This window comes from Amblyraja radiata, chromosome 11 (assembly GCF_010909765.2).
Source record: "Amblyraja radiata isolate CabotCenter1 chromosome 11, sAmbRad1.1.pri, whole genome shotgun sequence".
Lineage (NCBI taxonomy): Eukaryota > Metazoa > Chordata > Chondrichthyes > Rajiformes > Rajidae > Amblyraja > Amblyraja radiata.
Genome location: NC_045966.1, coordinates 15,613,507 through 15,626,701, shown reverse-complemented (window position 1 = coordinate 15,626,701; position 13,195 = coordinate 15,613,507). Strand labels below are relative to the sequence as shown.

At 45.9% G+C, this 13,195-nt stretch overlaps 1 protein-coding gene across 1 annotated transcript; it reads right to left on the bottom strand.

The window, feature by feature from the left end:
- Window positions 1–4,910: 4,910 nt before the first annotated feature.
- rack1 (receptor for activated C kinase 1) lies at window positions 4,911–12,447 on the bottom strand. Its single transcript, XM_033029393.1, has 8 exons — window positions 12,189–12,447; window positions 10,312–10,483; window positions 10,018–10,165; window positions 8,117–8,212; window positions 6,796–6,906; window positions 6,380–6,520; window positions 5,492–5,602; window positions 4,911–5,045 (listed from the first exon to the last, which is right to left on the bottom strand). Exons 1-8 carry the CDS (start codon window positions 12,295–12,297, stop codon window positions 4,980–4,982), a joined length of 954 nt encoding a protein of 317 aa, XP_032885284.1. The 5' UTR covers window positions 12,298–12,447; the 3' UTR covers window positions 4,911–4,979.
- Between the last annotated feature and the right edge of the window lie 748 nt (window positions 12,448–13,195).

Here is a 13,195-nt window from a genome sequence, read left to right as displayed (position 1 = left end):
AACTCAGCAGATTAGGCGAGAAAGAGGGTGGGTGACGTTTCGGGTCGGGACCCCCTATTTAAGGTAATTCGGGCAAGTCAAACAGAGACACAGGAAATCGCAGATGGAGTCATAGAGCACGGAAACAGGCCCATCGGCCTATGAGATGCCCCATCTACACTAGTCGCACCTGCCTGCGTTTAGCCTATATGCGGGAGACAAGTGTAGGAGAGGTGTACTGACTGTGTGGCAGACACTTTGGAAGTGATTGCCCACCAGTCTCAAAAGCCGCTGTGTCTCCCTGTCCCTGGGATAGCAGGGGGCGATCAAACAGCACAATACCCCCCTGCCCCTCCACGCCAACACGAAGGGCAACGATCCCAAGGCTTTAGCGTCAGAAACAGCGGGCAGGCGACAATCACCTGCCATAACGCGAGAGAGATCATGCACTATTGTAGGTCTCCTTTGTACGTCGGTGTTTGTCTTTCTCCATCTCATTGTTGGCCCTGTCTGTCGCCACCCCCATCCCTCTGCTTCCCGGCCATGTGTGTGACCCCCTTCCCTCCCCTCTCTAACTCCCCGCCCATTGCACCGGGCGCGGGGGCTTTGCACTGTCTTCACGTCGGCGATGCCAGCAGGTTAGTGCCAGCTGCTCGGAGGCTCTCTCCCAGAGTGGCCCCGGACCGAAAGGGGGGGGGGGGGGGGGGGGGTTGGGGGTCAGCAAGCACGCCGGCTCTGCCACACCATGGGCCGCCGCCAGCCAAGCCACCCGTCCACGTCCACGCGCTCGGTGGAAGATGGGGGTGCCTTCATTCACTGGCGACACCACCTTTCCCTCCCAACTCCCGTCCCGTCCCGACCCCCTGGGAAACAGTGTAGAGTTCCTCTGGCTGACTGACTGACTGTCTGTGTGTGTGGGACAGAGAGAGAGAGAGAGACACACACACACACACACAGGCAGGCAGCGTGGAGTACCTTTAACTCTGTGTGTGGGAGAGACAGAGGCAGACACACAAACACAACGGGCAGTGTGTACCTGTCTGTGTGTGTAGGGGAGAGACACAGAGACAGTGTGGACCTCTGACTGTGTAGGAAGGAGAGAGGGGGAGAGAGACAGAGAGAGGCACAGAGGCATTATGATGTACTTCGGCGTGACTGGGGGAAGAGAAAGAGCGCACAGGACCTAGGTCTATCTGTGTGTGTGGGAGGGAAGAGAGACTAAGCAGAATACATCGGTCTTATTGTGTGTGTGGGGAAGGGGTGGGGGGAGACGTATACACACACACACACAAAGCAGAGTTTTACTGTGTGTGTGGGAGACACAGATGGACTGTGTGGGAGAGGGGGAGAAAGAGACGTACACTCAGAGGCAGAGTCTCTCAGCCTGTGAGAGGGAGGGAGACACACACACACACACAAGGTGGATGTGAAATCTCACCTGCCTGTTTCAGTGACAGGCACCCGCCGCCAGTGAATGAAGACACCTCCATCTGTCTCCCCCTCCTCTCCACCCTCTCCTGTGCTTGGTAACAAGTCTGGAGGGGATAATGATGAACACCGAGCTGTATAGTCAATGAACAGCCTGACCTATTTTATTATTGTCCAAGTGCTCTAGAGCGAAGTGGAGAGCCAGTGAGATAATGTCTCCCGTTGATGTACAATGGGGCTAGGCAAAATGTAATTGCTCCTGGTTTTTGCCATGGCAGAACTTGATATGCACCATAACCAACCTCACAAAGCCCCCAGTAACCAAGGGCTGAAGAAGTCTGCAAAAACTCCAGCCAGTTGGTCCATGTAGGTTTTGAGAATGCAACTAGTTACACCATCGGGTCCTGACAAAGCGAGGGTTTCACCCACATGAAGGATCTTATATGTAACTGAGATTACAATACTTTAGCATTGTGGGCTATGGGGCCTAAGAAGGAACATCAGTGTCCTTCCTTTCAAAGCATGCATCAAATGCATTCTCATCTGGGAGTGATGCCTCGCTGTCACTTGCTTTTGCCTTGTAGGAAATGATGGCATGCAAACCCTGCCACAACTGTTGAACGTCCGTCTCATCCTCCAATTTAGTGTGAAAGTCCCTGTTAAGCTTGTTGATGGTCTTACCTGGATTACTTGTGCAAATTTCCATCACCACACTTTAATGCCTGAGATCTGGTCCTTAACAGATTGCTCAGGCCAGGCAATGCTTCTGGTGGGGGAATATTCAGATGATTTTGGTAGGAAAACACTCCTCCACATATTTCCTTATGATCTTAAGCACAATGCCAAGCAGAATATTTGCCAATGAAGATTCCCAAAAAATGCTTTGTGATGCAGACAAACCCCAAAACATTACAGGTACAACTTCAGAAATCAACTTCCTAAACATGTACACTAGATTCAACCTCAGTGATGAATTTTCCTCCAAGAGGCTCTTGTGGCAAATTAATAATAACCTCACTTATAGGAAAAACAAAATAAATTCACCTCCAGATTATGTAGCAGACATTAGGGGCAATACAGTGACACAGCAGGTAGAGCTGCTGCCTCAGTGCCAGAGATTGGTTTCTATCCTGACCCTGGGTGCGTGGAGTTTGTACATTCTCCCGTTGTCTCTGGATGCTCCAATTTCCTTCCACATCCCAAAGATGTATGGGTTTGTAGGTCAATCGGCCTCTGTAAATTTCCCATAGTGTGTAGGATGCGAAAGTGGAACAACGTAGAACCAGTGTGAACGGGTGATTACTCGTCAGCGTGGACTCAGTGGGCAAAACGTCACTTTCCATGCTGTATCGCTGGACTAAACTAAAACATTCTGCATTTCACAAAAACCCCACTAAAGATTGACCATTCCTGCAATGTTAGTAAAGAGATTAAAAACAAACGACTAGCACACCATAATTATGGCCATGAATGGTTGCATTTACAAGAGAACAGAGCAGGAATGAGCAACTCGACCCATAGTGTCAATGTCGATTATATTTGTTCTTTGAAATGGTGTTCAACGAATGTTGACTAAAATAATCTTGAAACGTAACTACAGGTGCACAACCTTTTATCCGAAGATCCAAATAACGAAAACCTCCGAATAGCGGCCATTTTTTCGGTCCTTGAAGAAAGGTCCTTGAAAACGTTCACCGAGGGCGGCCCGCAGAGGTGACAGCGGAACCTCCGGTCGGTCCTCGAAGAAAGGGGAACTAAATCCCCATTCATAAAAGAGAAGGTGAGGGTATATTGCACGGGAGGGTTAATAATTGACAATATGCTGCTGCCTGCCCGCTGAGTTAAAAAGTTCCCACGGTAGACTCACGATACACAGTGCAGATTGTCGCTCCCTTCAGTTTCACCCCACCTACACCCCTCTGCTTCCCGGCCATGTGTGTGACCCCTTCCCTCCCCTCTCCAGCTCCCCGCCCAATGCACCGGCGCGGGGGCTTTGCACTGTCTTCACGTCGGCCGTGCCAGTCACCGGAGACGTCAGGACCAATTGGACACCGACCACCAGGCCCACCGCAAGCACGGAGAACCCAGAGACCCACAGCCAACAGCAACTCCAGCCCAGCCCCACTCCAACTACAGAGGAACCTGGGTTGCGGATGACGGGGCGCAGCTCGGGGCGTCGTAGGGGCCCATCGGGGAGCGGGTTCCTGTTGGTCCTGACGTCTCCGGCCACCTGCCATCCTCCGGGAACTGTACCGCCCTTGCAGGAGAGTGGGGTTGTTTGCATTTGCAGAGGGAGAGGGCAATTCACATAAACATCCATCACAGTGAGTCTCCTCCTCACTATGATGGAAGGCAAAGACTTGTCTCTCCCCTGCTCTCCATTCCTCTCCCGAAGTCGAGGTCAAAGCCCCCGGCGGGCGCTAGCAAGTCTGCGGCCACTCAGCCACGCCGGACGTTGTAAGGCCCCCCTCCAGGTCATTCTCAACCCCGTAATTCGGGCGGGAGAAGTCGCCGCTGCCGGTGCCCCGCAAAACGGTCTCCCATCGGGGACCCGCGGGCTCCCGGTGTCACCATCCACCGGAGTCGGGTCGCAGCAGCTCGCCCCCGCAGCTCTCCACGCTCCGAAGCTGGCTAGCTCCACGGAGGTAGGTCCGTAGGTCCACAGCTCCCACCGACCCCCAGGCCCACTGCAAGCACGGAGATCCCAGAGACCCACAGCCAGCAGCAACTCCAGCCCAGCCCCGCTCCAACTCCAGAGGAACACGTAGGGGCAGAAGCTGATGGTGTGCAATGTACGTCTTGTTCTTGGGGTGGCGGATGAGGGGGCGCAGCTCGGGCTGTGGGCAAACTGCCACTTGTCGCCGTAGCGGCCCATCGGGGAGCGGATTCCTCTGGAGTTGGAGGGGGAGGGGGGTATTGTGCTATTTGATCGCCCCCTGCTATCCCAGGGACAGGGAGACACAGCGGCTTTTTAGACTGGTGGGCAATCACTTCCAAAGTTCCGCCCACACAGTCAGTACACCTCTACTACACTGCATTTCATATAAACATTTATTCTGCAAGAAAAAACGACATTGAAGACTCAAACTCGCGATCGAGTAACTGCCAGGATCAAGGCGCAAACTCGCGAACTAGCGGATATGAGCCGAGCACTCTACCACTGAGCCAGCCATTAAAATCTACGCAAAAATATTTCCATTCCGAAGACCGACAAATTCTGAATTACGAAAAGTGTCTGGTCCCAAGGCTTTCGGATAAAAGGTTGTGCACCTGTATTCGGAACCTAGATACGTTAAACCAATTTAGATCTTTGCCAAGCTAAAAAAAGATTTTGAGCAAACTGCAAGAGGGGAAAAAAAGCACAAATTCACCGAGCAGTAATGCAAATACAATATATTTTTTTAAATGGAGCAATTACCTATTTCAGATGGTAGGCAAGGTGTTTTTGGTGGTCATCCATTAAAAAAAAAAAACAAGAATAAAAAACATTCTCCCCACACATGCAAAGTGACAGTAATATTTTATTTTAAATCAGCCCGAACAAGATTTTCCAACTTCTTGCAAAAAGTACTTTATCTTGTTCCAATGGTGACCTGCCAGACTCTGATGAGGTTATCCGTGTAGCCAGCAAACAAGGTCTGAAATACAAAGTCAGAAATTAATCCTGATGTTGCAGACTTAAAAAAAAAAACCCTAAAATGTTTCACTTGGAGGTTTCCAGATTCTCAAACAGCTAAGTCAGTGCTACTAAAATTACAAGATATTTGCACTATTTAACACATTTAACTTGGATAATGTGCACTAACATGAAATGGCAACAGCCATTTCACCATTTAACCAACAAAAATTCCAATCTCATATCCCTCATATTTGCAGGACTTGTAATCATCGCCATAAGGTTCAGATACTTGTGTGATTGAACATAATCATCGGGATACTGGCTGTATTTCAATTGACAAATAAAGATAGGAGGTACACAAAAATGCTGGTGAAACTCAGCAGGTGCAGCAGCATCTATGGAGCGAAGGAAATAGGCAACGTTTCGGGCCGAACCCCTTCTTCAGACTTAGGCAAATATAGATACCTGTCCATCTGCAGACCAAGCCAGGCATGTACACTGTGGAGGCTCTGCTTTACTGCTGGTGCTAATTACTTCCTGTCTTAATTCATCCACGATGATTTTTCCTTCCAGGTCCTGTCAACAATCAAAGTCAAAGTCAATATTATTCGCCACATGCAGCCGAAGGTGCAGTGAAATGAATTTGGCAGCAATTAAAAAGAACACACAATACACAATAAAATTTAACACAAACATCCACCACAGCATTCTTCACTGCGGTGGAAGGCACAAAGTTTAGTCAGTCCTCCTCCTTTGTTCATCCGTGGTCGGGGCCATAAACTCTCCGGTCGCCACTATGGAAGGCTCGATTGTCAGGCCTCTCAATACAAAGTACAATTTGATATTTTCACTAACGCAGTTATAAACAAAAATTGTACATGGTTTCTAAGGTTTCTATTTAAATCTGAATATGCTTCATGCAATTGCATTTTAAGATAATGGAATTCTTACAACCATCTAACTTTCAGATATGCTCAACCAATGCTCAAGTTACACAAAAAACAGATCATGGCTTATTTTGTCTTTTTGAATAAGCAGGTCCAGGTGAGGAAAGAGAAAAGCTTCATTCTACAATCTTCACTTGCTTTGGTTTCTCTACATAGCACAAAAATGTGAGAGTATCAAAAGGAAGTGCCAGGCAACTATATCCAGACAACAAAGGAGATAAACTGGCCAGTAAAATAGAACCGAGCTGCCTGGCTTCATGAAGCAGACAGTGCACTGCTCATTTTAAACAATGTAGCATAATTCTATAGGTTTAAAGGAAATCTTTTCTAAATCCTTAAACTTCTCTTCGGAACTGTTTCACCTTCCAATGTTTCAAAGAAAACTCCAAAATATACTCCTACTTACCCAAATTTTAATGCTGGGCCCAGTGGCAGCACATAGCCAATACCTATTGGGACTAAAGCACAAGGCACTGATAATGCCACCACCATCCAAGGTGTACAGATGTTTTCCCTCATTGAGATCCCACAACATGGCTTGTCCATCCTATAGAACAGAAAACAGCATATCTTAAACATATATCAATAAATAGCTTAGAGAATTCAAGAGTCCTCACTGCTGAGCATTAGATTTCTATCTTTTGTTTCAAGCTTTAACTCAAGTCAAAATTTACAAGAGAGCTAATGCTTAACTGGAAGGTTCTCATGGCAGGTTGGTTCAAATAACTTGAGTTTCCTTAACAATTATGTCCAAGTCATTACCAATTTAGCCACCTAAATTACCAAATGTAAATAGCAAGGTTATAAAACAAAATAATGTACCTTGCCACCTGAAGCGCATAGGGATCCATCAGGAGAAACGGTAACGGTATTCAGGAAACCAGAATGCCCAATATGATTTGTTTTCAGTTTGCAGTTGGCTAAGTTCCAAACCTGGAACAGGAAAGAGCATATTCAATGCCTCCTTTTAAAAATACATCATTTGTCTATTAACTAATGCAATTTTTTAAGTAACAGAACACAAAGCAATCATAATGAGTTGGATAAATAGTAATGCAGTACCTCACAGCTCCAGAGTATACCCTGACCTGTGGTGCTGAGTGGAGTTTACATATTCTGCATCACCACACACGCTTCTTTGGGTGATCATGGGCGGCATGGTGGTGGAGTTATAGAGCTTCTGCCGTACAGCACCAGAGACTCAGGTTCAACCCCGACTACGGGTGCTGTCTGTACGGAGTTTGAGCTTTCTCCCTGTGGCCGCGTGGGTTTCCGCCCACACTCCAAAGACATAGATTTGCAGGTTAATTGGCTTTGTTGAAAATTGTAAATGGTCCATTACATGTAGGATAGTGCTAGTGCACAGGGTTGGTACAAATTCGGTGGGTCGAAGGGCCTGTTACCACGCTGTATCTCTAAACTAAACTTGCTTCCCCGCTTCAAACCGAAGAGACGTTAGCTGGTAAGTTTATTACCCCCATAATGGGCGGTAGGATAACCAGGCTGAAGTAATGGGCATGTGAATTATATCATGTCACAGAAAAACAAGTGGGACATAGTTCTGATAGAATTCCTATATGCTGAGGGAAAATGAGCACTGTAGAGGAATGGGGTGTAGTGCAAATTAGCCCATCTCACAAACATCGATCGTTCTTCATCACAAATCAAAAAAGGAAATCAAGCCCCAAAATTAACTGAAAACAATAAGAGAATTAAACACAAAAATGATATTCAAACCAGATCACAAAAATGTCTGCAAAGGCAGCAGTCGAGTTGCCAAAGACCTGGGTTCGATCCTGACTACGGATGCTTGTCTATACAGAGTTTGTACGTTCTCCCTATGACCTGCGTGGGTTTTCCCTGGGAGCTCTGGTTTCCCTTCTCCACACCCAAAGACATACAGGTTAGTAGGTTAAGTGACTTTGTAAAATTGCAAATTGTTCCTAGCTTGTGGATAGTGTTAATGTACAGTGATTGCTGGTTGGCGCGGACTCGGTGGACAAAGGCCTGTTGCCACGCTATATCTCTAAACTAAAAACGAAACTGGTTCATCCTAACAACTATTATACAATCAATTAAAAAATTCAAAGCAACACCACACCCCCACCACTCAAACTCTAATCTATATCTGCCACATATTTACCTTAACCAGTTTGTCCCACCCACAGGAGACAATGATGGGATTGCTGCTATTTGGCGAGAAGCGAACACACGAAACCCATTCACTGTGGCATTCGTCCTGCGGATTGGAACGCATAAAAGTGTATAAAATTTAACAAAGACAAGATATTACAATAGAGATTCAACATAAATTTCTTTACATCCGCCAAATTCTTACCATAACATTACATCAATAACTGATGTCTCCAATTTCAAGACATCAACTCGCAGAGTACACCTTTTGTACCCTCCCCGCCATGATGCATCACCTGATAAATAGCGTTCCATGACATCAGCTAATAGAAAGGCATTCCCAGTACCCTCCAGGTTTCAGCTATTGTTTTGAATAAACAATGAATAAACAAACACGTGGCCATGAAATATTGGTCAGATGCTTTCTTTTACCCCATCATAAAATAGACATACATCTAATAATTTAGCATCAAATACATTCTCATTTAACTTACTAAATAACTACTGTATTTACTGAATTACTTGATTTATTGAAGCAGAAGTGGATGACCACCATGTGGTCAAGTAAGTTGCACCTATTTCTGATTATTTTATAATAAATTGTGTTCTCTATGCATTTATTTGGTCTGTCAGCCATGCACTGAGATTGTGTCACTAGTTTTGCTGTATCATGTGTCATTCATGATCACTGAAAACCTTTTAAACACAGCAGGCCATTCAACCACCTATCATATCCGTATCTAGTTGTGCAAATATGCTGAGGGTTTGAGCCTCTACCAAAGTGGCAGATTCCAGAATCCTACGTCTCTGCAGGCAAAACATTCTTCTTCATATCCCCCTATCCTTTCATCCGACAGATTAAATCCATATGTGCTGACCTTTGCCCATCCCCTAGCCGTGCTCCTCATAATTTTACACAACTCAATTAAGACTGCCCTCAGACTTCTGTTCCAAAGAAAACAATCAACCATCTAATCCAGGGGTCGGCAACCTTGTTCTGCATAGGGGCCAGGACGCATGTCTGTGAGCAGATGGTGGGCCACATCAATCACGTGTATACGGATCCTGCCCCGCATGGCAGGCATCAAATCACGTGTTCACAGAAGGTAGACAAAAATGCTGGAGAAACTCAGCGGGTGAGGCAGCCTCATGCAATCCTTGCATGTCTCACCCGCTGAGTTTCTCCAGCATTTTTGTCTACCTTCAATTTTCCAGCATCTGCAGTTCTTTCTTAAACATGTTCACAAAAGGTGCTCGGCCGCGCCGACAGCTTTGCGCAGGATGCGATACAGCCAGAGTTTGGCCGTGCTCGTTCGGCGGGCCGGATGAATACGGGAAACAAAATCCACCCGCGGTCCGGATTATTTCGGGTTACAGGCCGCATTCGGCCTGGGGGCCGTAGGTTGCTGATCCCTGATCTAATCCTTCTAAATGTTACAAGTCTTGTCAATAATATGTCAATTGCATTTGACACGTGTCAATAGGATTTCCAGTTTAAATTATATACCTGTAAAGCAGTGCTTAGAATTAATAGGGGACACATTGTCATCCTATTAATGTATAGTGGTACAGCACAACTTCCTTGCACTTACATGCTATACCGCCAAATACATACATTTCTATCATTTGTCCTGCCTTTAAAAGCAAATTCTCTTCTTCTTCCCCCACAACCATCAGTAAGCACCCTCCCATTTTTTGCCCAGTGATAACATTTCACTGCAAGATATTTCATGTGACAGGACATCTATATCTTCCTGCAAACTAAAGTTTTCCATCTCACTGTCTACTGTTGGTCTTTTAGATTGGGAATTTAACTCACTCTCAAGAATAACCAAAGCATATTTGCACTGAAGGATAATACTAGTGTTTGTTAAAGTATGTGGAATTGAAACAATTCAGCCTCAATTTTACCTGGATGGTGTACTTGCAAACTCCAAGGGTGTTCCACAGTTTAACAGTTTTGTCACGGGAACCAGACACAATTTGCCGATTATCTGCTGAAAAGGCAACACTCAGTACATCCTTGGTGTGACCACTAAATGTGCGGGTTGTCGTACCCCTAGGGGAGAAATAAAATTAGAAATACAGTAAATTGCAGGAAAGGTGCCATTTATTGTTTAAAAAAAAATTAATTGTGCAATTGGTATAAGTTGTAATTAAAATGTTTTCTTAAGAAACTGTTGGGTGTTTTAGCTGCATTCTTACGTTGTCAAATCCCAAAGTCGCAGGGTTGAATCCCAGGAACCAGAAAGGGCAAACTGACCATCAGAAGAAATGACCACATCACTGATGAAGTGACAATGACCAGTGAGGGAACGTTGAGGCATACCGTAACTGGTCTCATCCCTAGTTAGTTTCCACATGATGATAGATTTATCTGAAATAGAATAACGAATACAGTGAACCAAGACTGATTGAAACCATCTTTACTACCTGCATTCCCTATTGCAATTCATCCACATCCCATGCATCATAGTATTCCCCCCCCCCCCCCGCGAGTGCTGTACTAATACAGATAATTTGTTAATCATTAATGCGAAATACTTTTGAAAGATGCATATGCATGTTGCCGTCCTCTCTCCAAGCAACTGAGTATTTTGAAATAACCCTTTGGAAAGAATCCAAATCCAATGTTAATTGAAAATAGACAAAAATGCTGGAGAAACTCAGCGGGTACAGCAGCACCCATGGAACGAAGGAAATAGGCAACGTTTCGGGCCAAAACCCTTCTTCAGACTGATCAGTTGCAGATACAAGTTTATAATAAAGGAGTCAAGCTACTGGAGTAACTCAGTGAGTTAGGCAGCATCACTGGAGAACTTGGATAGGTGATGTGTCTGGTCAGAACCATTCTTCAGATTCCTTTGGTTAATTGGTGTTTTTGCCACAGATCCTGACTAATCGTCAGCATTTTGTGTTTTATTTTCCAGAATTTCAATATTTGTTTCCATTTTTAATGGGCAGGAAGATGACAGATAAGTATAATCAGGGGAATTGTTTTATTTTTACAAGTCAGACAGAAAAATTGCATGTTTAAGTGGCAAGGAGCCATTATGAAAGTGCAGAGATTGATACACATAAAAGTAAGACTGCAAAGTTACTAGGAAATCAAAATGCAAGATTTAATTGCATAGGGATCAATATAAGAGTACCAAAATCTTGCTGCAATTGTTCAGGCATCTGGTGAGTGTCCACGTCTTTGTAATACAGCACACCGTTATGTTTGTAATCAAGAATAAAAATGCCTTGGGGACGGTGCAACAAATTACCACATTGTATCCGGGAATATTGCATTCTATAAAAGATGCAAGGAGAGCCTATACTCACTTGTTTAGAAGAATAACCAAAGAAATATGAGCAACACTGACAGGTCAAGGGTCCATTCCTCCAAAGCAAATTACCTACACCTAAAAGGCCTAAGAGATAGGCAATTTAAGTCTGAGATGACTCAAAACCCATGTAGTGTAAACCTACAACAGCCTCTACTCTGGGAGATCATTGGGAACATCGAAAAGGGACACATAGATATTTGGACATAGTTATGGGAGAAATGTTACCTTACGTAGCGGCAGAGGATGTAATATTGCCAAACATCTTGCTAGAAATCAGATGGTGAAGAGGCACAAGATGTACATCTCTTTATGCCCTCAATCGTTTTTTTTTAAAAATAAAACCGTCAAGTATCGTAGTTGTAAAGCACTTTGATTCATGCAAGTTTTGAACGGTAACAAGCATCTTTAAGTTGCATGCGTAATATACTCGTCAAAATATTGGTTGCTTAGATTTAAATACAATTTTTTTCACTTTCAACAAGGCGGCTGCCTGCTCCACGACACTTTTTGGACTAGATGGAGTTAAGGGTCTGCCTCATTAGCGGATGTCAGCGTAGACATCCACTCCCGCTAACCGGAGCCAAGAAAAACCAGATAGTTCCACAAGATAGGATAGAGGGAAGCGCAGAGAAAAGTGAATGGGGAGCCGAGCAAAAGGCTGCTCCACCCGGCTCCACATTGCCAACACCGCGGGTTGGAGTCCTGCCCTGCCCTGCCCTGCCCTGCCCTGCCCGGCCCGGCCCGGCCTACCTCGGGACGCCGACAGAATCATGTCTGGGAATTGAGGGGTGGTGGCGATTTGTGTCACCCAGCTACTGTGTCCCTTTAGGGTCCCGCGGAGAGTCATCTGTTCCGTCATGGTGAATGGATACGGAGCGTTCCCGGAGGCGATGGAGACGGATTGCGGCGCAGCCCTGGCCTCAGCAAAGCCCCCTTATCCACGGCCGCAGAGAAAGAGGAAGCCGCCCGGCCGAGCCCGGATCTGACGTGCTCACGCGCAGTGCTCTCTGGGCGGCTCGCAGGGCCGCCTGGTTGCCATGGAGACTGGTGATGGCAACGTGAAGGAAGGAACTGCGGATGCTGGTTTACACCGGAGGTAGACACAAAAAGCTGGAGTAACTCAGCAGGACAGGCAGCATCTCTGGAGAGAAGGAATGGGTGACGTTTCGGTTCCAGACACTTCTTCAGACTGAGAGTCAGGGGAGAGGGAGACTAGAGATATGGAAGGGTAAGATGTGAAAACGACAGATCAAAGCAGACGTTGCTCAAGTAAATGTAGAATTGTAGACAATAGACAAGAGGTGCAGGAGGAGGCCATTCGGCCCTTCGAGCCAGCACCGCCATTCAATGTGATCATTCAATTCAATTCAATTCAATTCAACTTTAATGCCATTGCACAAATACAAGTATGGGTACAACGAAATGCAGTTTAGCGTCAGTCCGTAGTAATAGTGCAATATAGAAATAAAAATACAGAATAATCAAACAATGTGGACGGAGAGACTGGAGAAATCTATCGGCGGGACTCCGAGTTCAGCAATGTGATGGTATTATTGTAGAAGCTGTTCCTCATCCTACTAGTACGAGACCTGAGGCTCCTGTACCGCCTCCCTAATGGGAGGAGGGCAAACAGTCCATGGTTGGGGTGGGAGGGGTCTTTAATGATCTTCCCGGCCCGTCTCAGACACCATTTTCGGTGGAGGGCATCCATGGCAGGGAGCGGGGCACCGATGATGTACTGCGCGGTTTTCACCACC

Coding starts and splice junctions, on each gene's coding strand:
- rack1 (XM_033029393.1), bottom strand. CDS start 12,297: ATGACGGAACAGATGACTCTCCGCGGGACCCTAAAGGGACACAGTAGC. Junction 6,521..6,795: donor TATGCGCTTCAGGTGGCAAG/GTACATTATTTT, acceptor TCTGTTCTATAG/GATGGACAAGCCATGTTGTG. Junction 5,603..6,379: donor GGCCCAGCATTAAAATTTGG/GTAAGTAGGAGT, acceptor GATTGTTGACAG/GACCTGGAAGGAAAAATCAT.